Source organism: Lepisma saccharinum, chromosome 6 (assembly GCF_977018435.1).
Source record: "Lepisma saccharinum chromosome 6, izLepSacc3.1, whole genome shotgun sequence".
Classification (NCBI taxonomy): Eukaryota; Metazoa; Arthropoda; class Insecta; order Zygentoma; family Lepismatidae; genus Lepisma; species Lepisma saccharinum.
In genome coordinates, this window is record NC_139234.1 from 53288626 (window position 1) to 53304233 (window position 15608).

Consider the following 15608-nt stretch of genomic DNA (forward strand, 5'->3'; position numbering starts at 1 on the left):
AGTAAGGACATGTTTTGCTACCAATGCAAAGTGAAGCTGAGGCTATGTTCGAATCTACAAGTGTGCTATTATGCTATCCCTCCCTTTTTTTTCTGTGCCGATGAAGACACCCCTAGTAGTTCAGTTACCACTTTTTATGACAGAGAATCTGGGATGCAGGTGTACAATACAGAAGCAAAGAGCACATACCAACTTGTGTCGCCCCATTCGAATTTGGTCATGTTTCTATTGGTAAAGCAGCAGCGCAACATCTGCGTGTACCATACATTATCTGTGCCATGCACGAAATTTGAACATTCTCAAATTAATTTGCAATCTTTTTAGATATCAAAATTAATTATTTTGTGAATTTTTCGGCATTGGAAAAAATATTTTAAGAAGGTATGTAATTTACCACTTTATGTAAATATTGTAAAAGCCTAAATTATCTGATGTAATTATGCAAATCCATGGATACGTGTAAATATCACCAAGTTTCCATAAACTTTTCATTTCACAAAGGAAGGTATAAATCAGACACCAGTGACCAATCAGGGCCTGGTCATCAGTTTGCCCTGTCTGAGAAGTCCAGTTTGGGTAATCTAGCTGTGACCATCCACAGGCCCTAGAGGACCAGTGTAGGTCTGTGTCAAACTGAACATGATAATGTTTTCCACCAATTTACTACTTGAATTGGAAAAGTGACATTTCTGAAAGTTTGTTTTAAGTCTACATTATGCTCAGATACTCTAATGTGATTACAATTTGAAGTGGGATCTGAACCACCAAGCACTTTGCTTCCACCAGGGATCGAACCTGGAAGAAAGATGTGGCAAGTGATATTGCTTTTAGTTTTTCTAAATACCATGTGGTAGATATAAACCAAGCAACCCTAATAGATCAACTATTCAAGGAATGCCATGTGTACAAAGTGGAAGTTTGCAATATGGCTGCCCAGATGCCACTATATTCAGTTGATTATATTGACATGCTTTCCACCTATCCCCTTCAACTTCACACATGCTTCGGATTTGAACTAACAGAATTTGGGTTCTGCAGGTGGAACAGTATCCAAAAAAGCAGCTGCCAATTCGGACACAGCCTTAGCTTCAGACAAACAAAACAGCATATAAACATTTAATTTACAAAGCTAGGGTGTTTTAATTATACTTTTACATTCATTCAAATAATAAAAAATGGTAGGATATTGCACAAAGCTATGGGTTCTATATAGATATTGATGCAGAAGAGTACAATTAATCTCTCCTACCTCATTTCAAACTAATATTGTTGTGTGAAAAAGTTTTTATATCCGAGTCCACTGCATTCTCACATAGCTTTGATTGGGACTGGATCTACAGTTTAAGGTAGGATCTGAACCACAAGGAAGCAAAACCGGGCATCCCTGATTACAAACGAACAAAGGTCTTGTCGAGTAGATTCCAGAAACGTTCAATTTTTTCTCCACGACAATTAGGGAAAAAGTTATGGCCATTTGAAATTTTAAAAACAACAAATTTTGCAATCTTATTGCTGTACAAAAAAAGAACCACTCTCTGGTGCTGTGAGTGAATGATGCAATCAGCTACTTGCATGGTAACCCTGTCCGTGATGCAAAAAATAACCAGTATTCTCCAAAGCTAATTGCCTGACCTTTATCTAGTGTCAAGTGAAGGGGGGAAAGCCTATTACAGCAAAAGTACAGAAGTAATAAATTTAATGTTCTTGATTTACTTTCTGACAATGAAACAAGGAATGGAAATTATACAGTAAATATTATGTAAAGTGAGCTGCGAACATACTGAGACTACAGTGCAATAATTAGAAATTTCTATCACGAAAATCATAAAACAGGGGAAGAGTGGGGACATGTTCTTGACACAGATATACAAATCTGTAGCATGACAGCCCTTGAAGGCCCGACTGCCAGTCTCCCTCCACAATCCTACCTAGAGGTGTGGAGTTCTTCAACCGGTACACAGGCCAAAAATTTCCGGTGACTGAACCCGGGATCGAACCTATGCAGTCCCGCAGCTGCCATCCAAAGCAAGGTGCCTTAGACCACACGGCCACGGAGGATGACACAGATGTACAAAGATCTGCAGAAAAATGTAAACTGTCCATTTGTTAGCTTAGAACTGTAGTGAAACCCCAATATCACGTTTCCATATTTTAAATTCATGGTTCCCTGCGGCCCCCATGGCGGAATGGTTAGCACATCGTGTTAAGATGCCAGGGGTCCAGGGTTCGAATCCCAGCCTGGGCATGGATGTTTGGGAGTGTCAATTAACCAATTTCGTCATTTCATCACTCATCCCCATCTTTGCAAATTAGCCAAAGGTGGCTCGAAAGTGAAGTAAAATAAAGCAAATCAATCACAATCACGGTCCCCATAGAATATAATACTTTCCTGGGTCTTACATTATCCCACATACTATCATCTTGGTCACCTGAAAAACATGAAATCAAGGTTCCACTGTATTGCTATGCAGATGAACCTGAGATGTTCAGATAATTGTGAAAGCAAGTCCAATTTAGGGTGCTCAACCCTGTGATTGATTGATTGATTGATTGTTTATTTTACTTCGCGTTTTGTGCCTCTTGGCTAATTTGCGAAGATGGAGATGAGTGATGAAATTGATGAATGGACATTCACAAACAACCAAGCCCGACCGGGATTCGAACCCGGGGCTCAACCCTGTGAATTCAAGCATAAAATAAATGAAGCACGTGTTCATTACTCAGGAATGCAATATATGAGACAATACCCCATTCTTTGACACATTCGAGTGCACAGAATGTGGCAACACAGAGCACACAAGCAGTGAAGGAGAAGCAATAGAGAAAAAAATGACTTTCCACTTAAGTTCATGTGTTTTTCCACGGCTTATCTCTTCTTTCTTAAAATAGTATTCACTACGTGAAAGAGGCCTGTCGTTTGAAGTGTCCTGTATGAAGGATGCTTGATTGATGGAATTGATTTATTTTACTTCATCTTTCTGCCACTTTCTGCTAATTGGAAGACAAGGATGAATGGTGATAAGATGAAATAGATGAAGGGACAATCACAAACAAATATGGACAGCTTCCACATAGGTAGAGGCATGATTATTTAGTTCTTTAATGAAACACGAAATGTGAAATAACATGCAGTAATGTTCATTTTTCAAGTTTTTGAAAGGTTATGACGAAACCGTCATTGGGCCTATTACAGTAGTGCTAATGCTTGCTGCAAGTGCACATTTGTTGTGATGTTAGGAACTCGGAAGTGGTGTGAGAGATATTATGCTTGTTCCGGGGATTTAATTAAGAAATATCTATTTGTGCCAGAATTCGGCACAGAGTAATATTATTATCGCATTTAATCGATGCAGGATGCAGTGCTGTGCACTCTTGGCAATTGTTTGTACCTAGTCTTACCATAAATACTGTCACAAAGTTTTAAGTAAATTGACACAAAATGCTGAGAGATATTTTAATATCCTAATAACATTACTGAAATGGATGCATGACAAATCAAAATCACAAATCATTATTCAAAATGGCCACGGTTAGCACGCACACATTCCATAAGTCTTTGTGGCCACGCAGCAATTGAATTACGCAACACATCGACTGTAAAATGCGCAACTGGCTTCAGAAGAGACCGCTTTAAACTTTCAATATTGGGATGTCTCTTCTTGCAAGCCATCTTCTGAAGCTTGGACCACAATTTGTAGTCCAAAGGGTATAGGTCCGGACTTGCAGAAGGCCAATCCGAAGTGGAAATTAAGTTTGGTACATTTGCCTCCAGCCACTGCTGTGTTGTTCGGGCCCCATATGTTGGGGCTGAATCCTGCTGGAAGCTCCAGTTCTGACCATGGAAGAGAGTGTTGTTGAGATTCTTGACTAGTCTCTCAAGCACTGTCTGCTGGTACACTTTGGCTGATGTTTTGACTCCTGTTTCACAGAAATGGAGCGTGCCCTCATAGCAAATGTTCCAGACTTCATTTCCACTTCAGATTGGCCTTCTGCAAGTCCGGACCTATACCCTTTGGACTACAAATTGTGGTCGAAGCTTCAGGAGATGGCTTGTAAGAAGAGACATCCCAATATTGAAAGTTTAAAGTGGTCGGTCTCTTCTGAAGCCCCTCCAGGGAACGCCGCCTTAAAGTAGCACTGACCGTGCGGGCGGAGGGGTTTGCGTGCTTTGTTGAGGCTGAGAGCTATGCCAGCGGTAGATTTTCTACCAGCAGGGTCACCCATGCTGGACAGGTCTCAGAAGAGAAGCCAGACTAAGGCGTTCTGCAACGCCCCATCTTACCTAATATATCCTATCCTAATATTCCTACCCAGTCCCAAACAAACAAATGCGAACATCTGCATCTGTGTCCCACATTGTGGAGTGGCAAGTGCCAAGGCCTAAAGATGGCAGCCCCATCATGGCACTCGGGGTCAGAGGGCCAATAACCCACTACCCTTAAAATAGATTATTAAAGAAACCAAACGAGGAAATAGCCGGACGGACAAACTGTTGACGACCTTTGGACTTAAAAAGAAAACTCTAGTGGGGTTTTGGAATGTTAGAACATTATATGAGGCAGGAAAATTGCAACAAGTAGAAGCAGAAATGGAGAAATATAAGTTGGACATCCTGGGAATGAGTGAAGTGCGTTGGAATGAATTTGGAGAGATGAAAACATCTAGTGGTATGACATTCCTCTATTCAGGTAGACCAAATGAGGATGATGAACATCGTAATGGAGTAGGCATACTCATAAACAAGAAGACTGCTCGAAGTATATTGGACTGGAAGCCTGTATCTGAACGAATAATTATGGTCCGATTACAGGCAAAGGTTAGAAATGTGAGCATCATACAATGCTATGCACCCACAAACCAAGCAGAAATAGAAGAAAAACAAGAGTTCTACAAAGAATTACAAGACACTATAAATAAGGTTAATAAGAAAGATGTTATTATTGTAATGGGCGATTTAAATGCTAAAATTGGCACAGAAAATGTTGGACTGGAGCAAGTGATTGGCAAGCATGGTCTAGGTGATAGAAATGAAAATGGGGAAATGTTTGTAGATTGGTGTGCCTCAAATGAAATGACTATTGGAGGTACACTATTTGCACATAAAAATATACATAAGATCTCTTGGGAATCCCCAGATCATAGAACTCAAAATCAGATTGATCATATAGCTATAAGTAGGAAATGGAGAACATCTTTATTAGATGTGAGAAGTAAACGTGGAGCAGACATTAGCAGTGATCATCATCTTATGGTAGCCAGTTTTAGGGTAAAAATTATGGCCGCAAAGGAGAAATTTAATAAACAAAGCACAAAGTTTGACATTGGAAAACTACAGAATAATAGTGTAAAACAGGACTTGAAGTTGCAACTTCAAAACAAATATCAAGAACTAGGGGAGCTGGATGGTGATGAGGTGGAACAACACTGGGAAAAGGTGAAAAATACATTTACAACGGTATCAAAAGAAGTTTTGGGATATAGAAACCCTAAGAAAAAGAACTGGATGTTAGAGGAAACTTGGAGGAAAATAGAAGAAAGGAAACACATTAAGCAGAAGATTAATATGTGTAAAACTAGGAAAAAGAAAGCAGAATTACAAGAAGAATATAGGAAAAAAGATCATGAAGTGAAATATAGTGCGCGAGCTGACCGTAGAAAATGGACCAGTGAGTTAGCCGGGAAGGCAGAAAAAGCAGTAAATGAGGGAAATATGAAGGAAGTATACCAAATTACAAAGATCTTGTCTCAAAAGAAAACCATACGGAATCGCCCAGTGAGAAATAGAGATGGAGTACTCCTTACGAATAAGGAAAATCAGCTCAATAGATGGAAAGAACATTTTTCAGAAGTAAAAAAAAAAGTAAAGTGCTCCTCTGTGCTTAGCACCACGCCATGAAGGCGTATAGGGGGTGTGGGGGTAACACCCACACTTTCTAGATCCGGTCGTGAGTGGGGGTGATGTGATCAGCATCACGCCCCTGACCGCCTTTACCCCCCAGGGTTTCCTCCAGGTACCCATGTTATTCGACGCTGGGTGGGCACCGGGACTGCTTCCAATGTTAGAAAAGTTCCCGGATTTGAACCGGCCGGGGATCGAACCCGGGACCTTTAGCATGATAGTCAGACGCGTTACCGACTGAGCCACCGCGGCCACTCCATATTAAACCAAATCATAGAAGGGACAGAAGATTTGCTTGAAATACCGGAAGAGATGCCAGAATATGAAATAGAAGATGAAATAACTACTAAAGAACCAACAAAAGAAGAAATTAAAAAAGCATTGAGAGAACAAAAGAGTGGTAAAGCACCTGGAATTGATAATATTCCACCAGAAATTCTTAAGGAAGACATGGAGATGACAATAGAAATATTACAACCACTTTTTGCAAAAATATGGAAAACAAAATCAATACCAGAAGATTGGAAAAGAGGTTTACTAGTAAAAATAACTAAGAAGGGAGATATTACTAACTGCAATAACTGGAGAAGCATAACACTACTTTCAGTTCCTAGTAAAGTTCTAAGTAGAATTATTTTAAACCGAATTAAAGGATGTGTTGAGAAAAAGATCCGGAGAGAACAAGCAGGCTTTCGAAGCAATTGTTCCTGTATAGATCAGATAAATACACTGCGTATTATTATAGAACAGAGTATGGAATACTTCTCTAATATGTATCTTATATTTGTGGACTTCCAGAAAGCATTTGACTCTGTAAATAGAATGAAAATGTGGACAATTGTAAAAGAATATGGCATTCCAGCACACATGATTGATCTTATTAAAAACTCCTATGATGGTTCCACATGTCAAGTTGTGCATGAGGGAATACTTACGGATCCAATACCAGTTATTTCAGGAGTAAGGCAAGGATGTATTTTGTCACCAACAATATTTCTGATGGTAATTGATAAAGTAATGAAGAGGGTAACGGAAGGAAAAAGGAGAGGTATAAATTGGAGTCTCACCCAACAGCTAGAAGACTTGTGTTTTGCAGATGATGTTTGTCTGCTGTCTCACACATACCGTAATATGGAAAAGAAATTAGGAGATTTGGATAAGGAAGGGAAAAGAGTTGGTTTAAAGATAAATAGTACAAAGACGAAATCATTAAGAACAAATGTAAAAAAGATGGAAAATTTCCACACTTGAATGAGGAAAATATTGAAGAGGTTAAGGAGTTTACATATCTGGGGAGTTTGGTGACAAATACAGGGGGAACAGAAGATGATGTTAGATCAAGAATTAGGAAAGCAAATGTGGCATTTATTCAGCTATATAAAGTTTGGAAAGCCAGAGAAATTTCAATAAGAACTAAGCTGCGAATTTTTAGAACTAATGTGAAGTCAGTTCTTCTTTATGGATGTGAAACTTGGAAAGTAACGAAGAAAATTACTAAAGACCTACAGACATTCATAAACAGATGCCTAAGGAAACTTCTGGGAATATATTGGCCAGATATTATCTCAAATGAAGATCTATGGAGACGTACGCAAGAGGAACCGGTGACAATACAGATCAAAAGAAGAAAATGGAAGTGGATTGACCACACATTGAGGAAAGATCCATCGGCAATAGAGAGACAAGCATTGAGCTGGAATCCACAAGGACAACGTAGGAGAGGAAGGCCAAGAATGAGTTGGAGAAGGACAATAGAGCAAGGACAATGGGAAGCAGGAAAGACCTGGAACGAGATAAGGAAGATGGCTGGAAACAGAGTCCGTTGGCGATTCTTCGTTGAGGCCCTATGCTCCGTAGCGGAGTAACAGGAAATAAGTCAAAGTCAAGTCAAGTCTCTTCTGAAGGCAGTTCTCATTTTCCAGTCGATGTGTTGCATAATTCAATAGATGTGTGGCCACAAAGACTTACGGAATGTGTGCGGGCTAAGGGCGGCCATTATGAATATTGATTTGTGATTTTTATTTGTCATGCATCCATTTCAGTAATGTTATTAGGATATTAAAATATCTCTCAGCATTTTGTGTCAATTTACTTAAAACTTTGTGACAGTATTTATGGTAAGACTAGGTATGTTATTCAAAATTATACTTTTCTTGCACTAAGCGTTTCTAAATTTTAACAAAAAGTTTAGAGAATAAGGGGGTTGACTTGTAACAGAATCAGCCTACTCTTCTGGGCATTGTTTGCAGAACGAGGCTTGCCACGAAAAGAAAAAGGGGGAAGAAAAAACAAGTTCGGCAGAGGGTTACAAATATTTAGTGCATCCTGCTTCGAGAAATAGTTTGTGCGTTTGTTTTCTTCCAGCTTATTTACTGTATTTAGCAACGACACTCACACATGATTAATGTAAGTAGTTAGTGTCATTACCGTTGGGTGAGTTGTGACAATTTGGTGAGTGACGCGTGTGGTGGAGGAGAACGTGGAAGTGAGAAAAAAGGCTTCCGGTATATGGATATAGAAAACTGAATGTTTTGGTGAAAGTTAACCTACCAAATTTAACCCTTTTCTCGGACGAAAAGCAAATTTGCAAGAATGTACGACAACCAGTTACTGTGAGGTTCGTTCTTCATTACCTCGAGAAGATTGCAAATACGCAGAGAAAAGAAAATTAGTGTTTCACAGAGGTAAGGACAGACTGATGGTGAGGTCCACATAAGGTAATTAGTGTGGTACCGGATTCAGCAAGACCTCCACACACTAGTAGTATGCAAATTTCAGCATGATGAAATTACTGTGAACTGGTTTGCCATCTTCTGAATTCTATTTGGAGGCAAGTTACAGCAAAAGGATCAACGGTAGGAAGATGTATGGCCATTGACCTCTGAAAATTTTAAGTGTGCGATTACCCGAGCAAGATAAGCCAAATGAAACTTATATTTTGTTTCCTCGACTACCACTAGGGGTGCTGATGTAGCCATTTCGTCTGCTGCGCACAATGGGTTTGAGCTGTTGTAATAACGGGAGCCAAACATGATGAACCTGACCGCTGTCAATATTCAGCTCGTGCGGAAAGTGTATAATGGCATAACATAACTGGACAGTACTATGTGACACTGCTATAATAATCTATAATATACTTGTTCCTCTTAACATATGAAAAACATTTGTTGAACATGCTACACACCTAACTTTTGTTGAGCCAATCTTGCAGTCACCTTCTTCCATTTCTTCTGCAACATCCAATGATTTGTTGAATGGCTGGCTCATGTCTTCTATTTGTCCATCCTCTTCCTCCTCATCAATTTTGGGAACCTGGGTTCCAAGAATGCTGTCATCATCTATGCCCTCATCCTCAAGTTCCCCGAGTATATCTACTAATTTCACATCTTGAGAATTGACTGAAAAGAAGAATATTTAATAACAAGGTGTGAGAAACATAAAATCAAGAGAGTAACCAAGTCTATAATATAAATAGCTAAAAAACAAATATATGTTTTCGACATTAGTCATGTATTGCAGGGAACTAACCATACTTTTTCTCGAAATGTTGGTTTGCACATACTAACGTGATAAATTTCCCTGCATAAGAATCTTTATGAACGTTACTTAATGTTCTCATTTATGATTGTTTTCGAAGTTTGGTGGCAAAATGCAAGGGTTGCAAACTCCAAAGTGGAACAATACACTGTTCAATTTAATTTCATGCAAACACTAATTAAAACTAATGAAAATGTGGTCAAGCACATTTAGCCTTTGACTCATCACTCTAGCATGGATGTTTTTGTAAGTATTCCTTCATCAGTTTCATCTAATCATCATTCATCCTCACTGTCGCAATAAGCCAAAAGTGTCAGAAAATAAAGGTAAAATAGGAAAGATACAAATTCAAGTACTAGATAAAATCATGTGAAAATTTGTTCTGAAGTGTTCTGAACCTAAATCCTTGACATTACATATAAATACCTAAACTAATGGATCCACCATATAAATCTCTCACTTCACTAAACAAGCTCACAAATCCTATATCTATCCTAACCTTCTTGCAACTTCTGACCACCTGAAGATAGTGCTGAGAATTTCAGAATGAGACAAGTATTTCAATTAACAACATTTGTTAACATAAAGAAGAAATAAAGAAATATTTGAATTGGTATTGCTGTATTACCATTAACATATGATACAAAGGATGATCTTTCAAAATGCATAGAAACACTTACACAGCACAGACTGTGAGGACAAGGTCTGGCTCGCCGACTGCAGACTCAACACTATATCTTCATTGACAATGGAATCATCCTTCTGAGATAAGGCATCCTGGCTTGCAATTCTAGAAGTAAGCTGATTGGATGAGCTGCCTCCTGACCCTGCAGAGGGTACGTGGACATCCAAATAGGAAGCTTCTAACAAACCACTATCCTCCGGTGTCTCGGCAGGGTAAACCACAGGGCTATCGCAGACAGATGAAGCATGCTGCACCTAATAAGGAATAATTTAACATAATAGAATAAAAAGTGACACCATGGCGATATGTATCTGTAGTGGGGATGTATCTCTGTGAAGTTTTCACTGGGATACTGCTGAAATGAAATTCACCAGTATCAAACTGTTGGCATACTGATCTGACAAAATTGCAACCATTTCATAAAGAACCTTGAGGATTCATTTACCTTCTTAACTAACATTTAGTGGATGGGAGCCTCTCCCATGCGTTAGCCTCTCCAAATGGGGACTTTTAACACTTGCCATGATGTCCAAGAAAGATTGTAGTATGAGAAAAAAAAATGTCACAGACATATTATTTTCCATGATTGTTAAACATTTTACCTCAAAATAATGGAAGTTCAAGAAGAAAAAAATATCTAAATTTTTATTCAAAAATTCATATTCAGCAATGTCTGATTTACAAAAAGCATTCTATACAAATGGATAAGCTTGACAAATTTAAATAATGTACACAACAGCATTTATGATAGTGTTAAATAAAATGTGCCGTGAAGATATTGGTCCAAGGCTCAAATCCTTAGTGCTTCCTTGTATTTGATCCCTCATTTATGGAGCTGAAAAATGACATGTTCTCTCTCTTATTCCTCACGAGTGTTGGAACACAGACATTTTCTAATATTAATTCTAACTCCACTACATCATCAATTCAACATCCACTCTAATTTTACAGCTAGGCATAGGAAGGTCAAAAGTCACATGAAATGAAATGAAAAAGAGAGTTTAGAAGTCATAGGTATAAACTACACTTACTTGGGAATTAGAAGACAGAATCCTCTGTAGCAACCTTTCTTTGTAGAAGAGTTCACTCTTTGTGCCGAGATATACAGGACGCTCCTGAGAAGTTTGTAAAGTAATTTGTGAACTTTTATCCAGCTCCCTTCGCCTCTGCTTCTCATCATCCCAAATTGCTTTAAGTCCTGGATTAACACCAACATCAGCTAAAGGATGAAGGACAAGGAAACACTTTATAAATATGCCATTATCTTTACATGATCCAATTCTTCTTATACAACCATAATGAATTTGAGTTTTTCTCTCCTTATTAAGTTATATATCCTTCAGACTCATTTGATTTATTTCACTGCCACTTTTGGCTAATCCTTCACAAAGAGATACCCATTCCATTACACCTGCAAAATAATCTAACTAAGTTATTTTTACATGTACAATAAGTGGTTATGCAAACCTTCAAGACCATTATACCTTATACCTTCTGTACCCATAATATGGGAGTGTTCCAGAAACATTCACCATGATCTTTATTTCATTAACTCCACTTTAACAATTAATGCCACTTATGTTTCAAACTTATATTTTTTTCAGTTAAGGTACTTGTGAGGTAAAAAAATCAATATTTATAATTTAGAAAAATTACCAAGTTACAGAACTTTGCAGAAAAGTTATGAACTTACACCATTAGATATGCACATATGAAGTCAGTAAATAGGTTCCTCTAAAAAAAAACAAAAAAAAACAACAAAACAACCTTGTAGCATGCCACAGTAGATTTCTGCTTTGCACACATGCTGGTCAAACACAGTGTTTATAGAGTGGTGTTACTACAATCACAGAAATAGACTCTGGCATGCCACAATAAATATTTCTAATTTTGCTAAAAGAAATATGTTGAGCTTTTCTAAGTACTAATTGAAGGGTTCGGGTGTAAAACATGGTAAGTGACATTTTTGGTCATTTTTTAATTACAAAGTAAAATGTGCCATCCTTCAATTTGAGTGAAATTGCCATATCATACAATTTGCATTGGATTCAGTGAAGCCTTCTGAAATTGGTAAACACAACACAAAAAACAATTTATCTACATATACCTTCTAATAACCTTTTTCCTTAATGAACTCGGAAATGACCAAAATGTCACTTACCATGTTTTACACTCTTACCTCTCCTGTCATCTAGTAATTCTGGAACATTTGGATAAACATGTATGTGTTAAAATAAGTTGCAACTCAATTATATAATGAATTAGATAATATTTTAAATACTAAATTACTAAATATTATTGTATTTAGCATTCACTAATTAAATTTAAGTCTGGATCTAGGCCAAATATCTTGTTACCATAGGGAGAAAATCAGGGTTCCTCTCCAGGTTATATCTATCTATTGCAGATTTCACTTAAGCAGACACATCTCAAAACAGATTGATCCTTTAAGAATGGGCTTGCCTTGGTTATCCTAATATGGGATTTCAATCTTGCTGCAGATTAGAAGATTGTTTTATGCAGAACTACTCAATTACGAACTTTAGTTACCTGAAATCTCCCTTCTATTTATAATGTCTGCAGCAACTCCATCTACTTCAAGTTCACACGTGCTCATCCGCTCCACAGTTTCTGGTAACAAAAGGGCATCTGGAATAGCATCCACATTCCACGTAGACCTTTCTGGAGTGACACTGATTTCTTGAGCAGTCTTTCCACTGGACTCTGACAACCTCTCCATTTCTGCAATAAAATATTAATGATGATGGACCATGGGATTATTATAATATTGAGTCAATACTGAATTTAACTGCTGTGGTAACCACTCTATGGCAGTGGTTATCACATAATGCTACGATGCCAGAGGTCCCGGCCTGGGCATGGGTGTTCTTTATTGAGTGTCCCTTCATTAATTCCATCACATAATCACTCATCTTTGTGATTAGCCAAAAGTGGCACAAAAGCAAAGCAAAATAAACCAAATCAATCCACCACATTGAACTGATAAACATACTGTGATTCCCATAGATACAAATGATTGAACATCAGAAGTTGCTCAGAATTTATGTATCTACACATCAGCCACAAGTGTAACATCCCCCTTGCCCTGCTCCCCTCATAACCATCGCACCCCCACTCCAGCATCATATCATACCACTCAGTTTTTGACAACCCTGGTGAGAGAACCATGTTTATTTGTACCATCTTTAACTTTGATCTGGACCTGCAACTTGCAAACTCAAACTCCAACTTCTATTTGCGCCATCTTTCTTTTTTCTACGGCTAGGAAAATTTAATTTTTTTTTTCTAGTGTCTAACCAGTGTTTATCTTGCAATTGTTATTCAACCCTTATGGCCCTCCTTTCTTTGATCCCCTATTACATCTACACACACACACTGGACGAAATCAGAGAGGGGCCAGAAGGGCTAATACAAAATATAAGATACACTCTCCAGACACTATAAATGTTTACTAACATTTATCTACACCTGAAGATGAGACCGCAGAAATTGAAATATTTCCACTGTCTGGTGCGTGATTCCTATTTCCTTATTACTTGCTCTCTCTCTCTCTGTGTATGCATTCAATTACAATTACACCACACCAATGCACCAAGAAATTCAAAGAATTACATTAAAGTAGCCATCATATAAGCATAATATATATATTTTTTTTGCATATACACTTGCAAGCAAAGAAATAGACCCACCTCACACTTTTGACATAAAATGTTTACTTGTTCTTACTTTTTCTTCCAACCGTTTGGAGGCGCTAGTGAACTCTGCACTCACCTATCCAATGGAAGCATCTAATCCTACTTATATGTAGATAAAGTTCAGTAATAAATATGTATGAAGTGTTCTGACAGGTAAAAAAATCGCTGTCGGAATTGATTTTTTGAGAACTCTCTGCATCAGTCTTTACATTATTCGCTATCAGAATTTTATCAGTCTGGTACTGTGTACATAAGTTTATTAGTGTTGTTTTGTAAAATGCACACAACACCGGAATTAGCCGCACAAGTGGTTCCTTTAATCCAAAGTGGGTTTAGTCAGAGATATGTCGAGCGACAGTTGGATGTGACTCGCTCAGCAGATCGAAGGGTATGCCAACGTTATGAAGAGACTGATTACTTTCGTCGGCGACCAGGAACAAGGAGAAGGCGTTCTACAACTATGAGAGATGACCGCTTTATTGTGTCAACAATGCTAAGAAACACTCGAATTAATGCAGTTCAAGTGCAACAACAGCTCCGTGAGGTTAGAGGTATAGTTATTAGCCAGTGGACAGTAAGACGTAGGCTACAGGAAGGGAACCTGACCCCTCGAAGAGCTGCAACTGGTTCAAAACTAACGCCGGCTCATTATCGGTTCGCACAATATCATCAGAACTGGACATTGGTGCAATGGAGGTCTGTTCTGTTCTCCGATGAGACCAGGATTTGTCTCTATGGCAACAACAGGACAAAAAGAGTTTACCAGCGACCCAACGAGAGATTTGCTGAGTGCTGCATTGAAGAGCGGACCAGTTATAATGGTGGTTCATGCATGTTCTGGGGTGCAGTTTCTATGGAAGCACAAACGGACATTGTTGTGATCGGGGTTTGACCGCCCATCAATACAGTGAAGAGATTCTGGGAGAACATGTACCTTATGTTGGTTTTATCGGAGAAAATTTAACTTTTATGCACGACAATGCAAAGCTGCACACAGCAAATATTGTTTGTGAGTCCATTGCAGACGTTGGTTTTCAAGTTATGGAGTGGCCAGCATGCAGTCCGACCTAAACACCATTGAACATGGGACGAGCTAAAGAAAACAGTTCGCACCACAGTTCCTATCCCTTTGTGTTGCGGTGGAAGACGAGTGGCGTAATATCCCACAGGAAACAATATTAAATTTGATTCAGTCTATGCCTAATTGTATGCGGGCTGTTATTAGAGCAAGGGGAGGCTATACATGTTATTAGAAATTAACAATTGTTACCATATGTTATTGTTTAAGTTCTTGAAAACTCTGTTATCTATCATTCTGAAATGTTTTTTTTCCCCAAAGCATTACATTTTGAAAATTTTTACTTATTAGAATAAAATATGTTAATAAATTTAGGTTCACTTTAAGCGTTATTAAATGATCTTTCAAACAACATACTTCTTTTATTATCTTATCCAACCAGTTACAGGGTAATATTTGGTCAGCACAATAAACCCCCAGTTCTTGGTGTAGGTTTTCAATTACCAGGTTACGCTACTCATTCATTGCTCCCCAACTTGCTCACTTTGGTGGGTGACCACCCATCCCATACACAGGCCGTAATCTCAGGAGAAAAGTTGCTATGCTTCCCCCAGGAGACTCGAACCTGTGTGCACCCTGTAGCTGGAGCCTAAAGCCTGCACCTTAGACCACACGGCCATGGTATAGGACTGCATATAATACAAGTGCAACATAAATGAAAATTTTCATAATTTTCAGGATAATGAGACACTG

General features: G+C 38.4%; 1 protein-coding gene across 1 annotated transcript in view; it reads right to left on the minus strand.

The window, feature by feature from the left end:
• Positions 1-15608, minus strand: part of PolZ1 (DNA polymerase zeta catalytic subunit) — a 93955-nt gene that overhangs the window by 70894 nt on the left and 7453 nt on the right. The window contains exons 6-9 of the mRNA XM_083123921.1: positions 12672-12863; positions 11153-11340; positions 10117-10375; positions 9084-9297 (exon numbers count right to left, since the gene is read on the minus strand). Of these exons, the coding sequence (XP_082980047.1) occupies positions 9084-9297; positions 10117-10375; positions 11153-11340; positions 12672-12863 (853 nt within the window). The remainder of the gene's footprint in view (positions 1-9083; positions 9298-10116; positions 10376-11152; positions 11341-12671; positions 12864-15608) is intronic.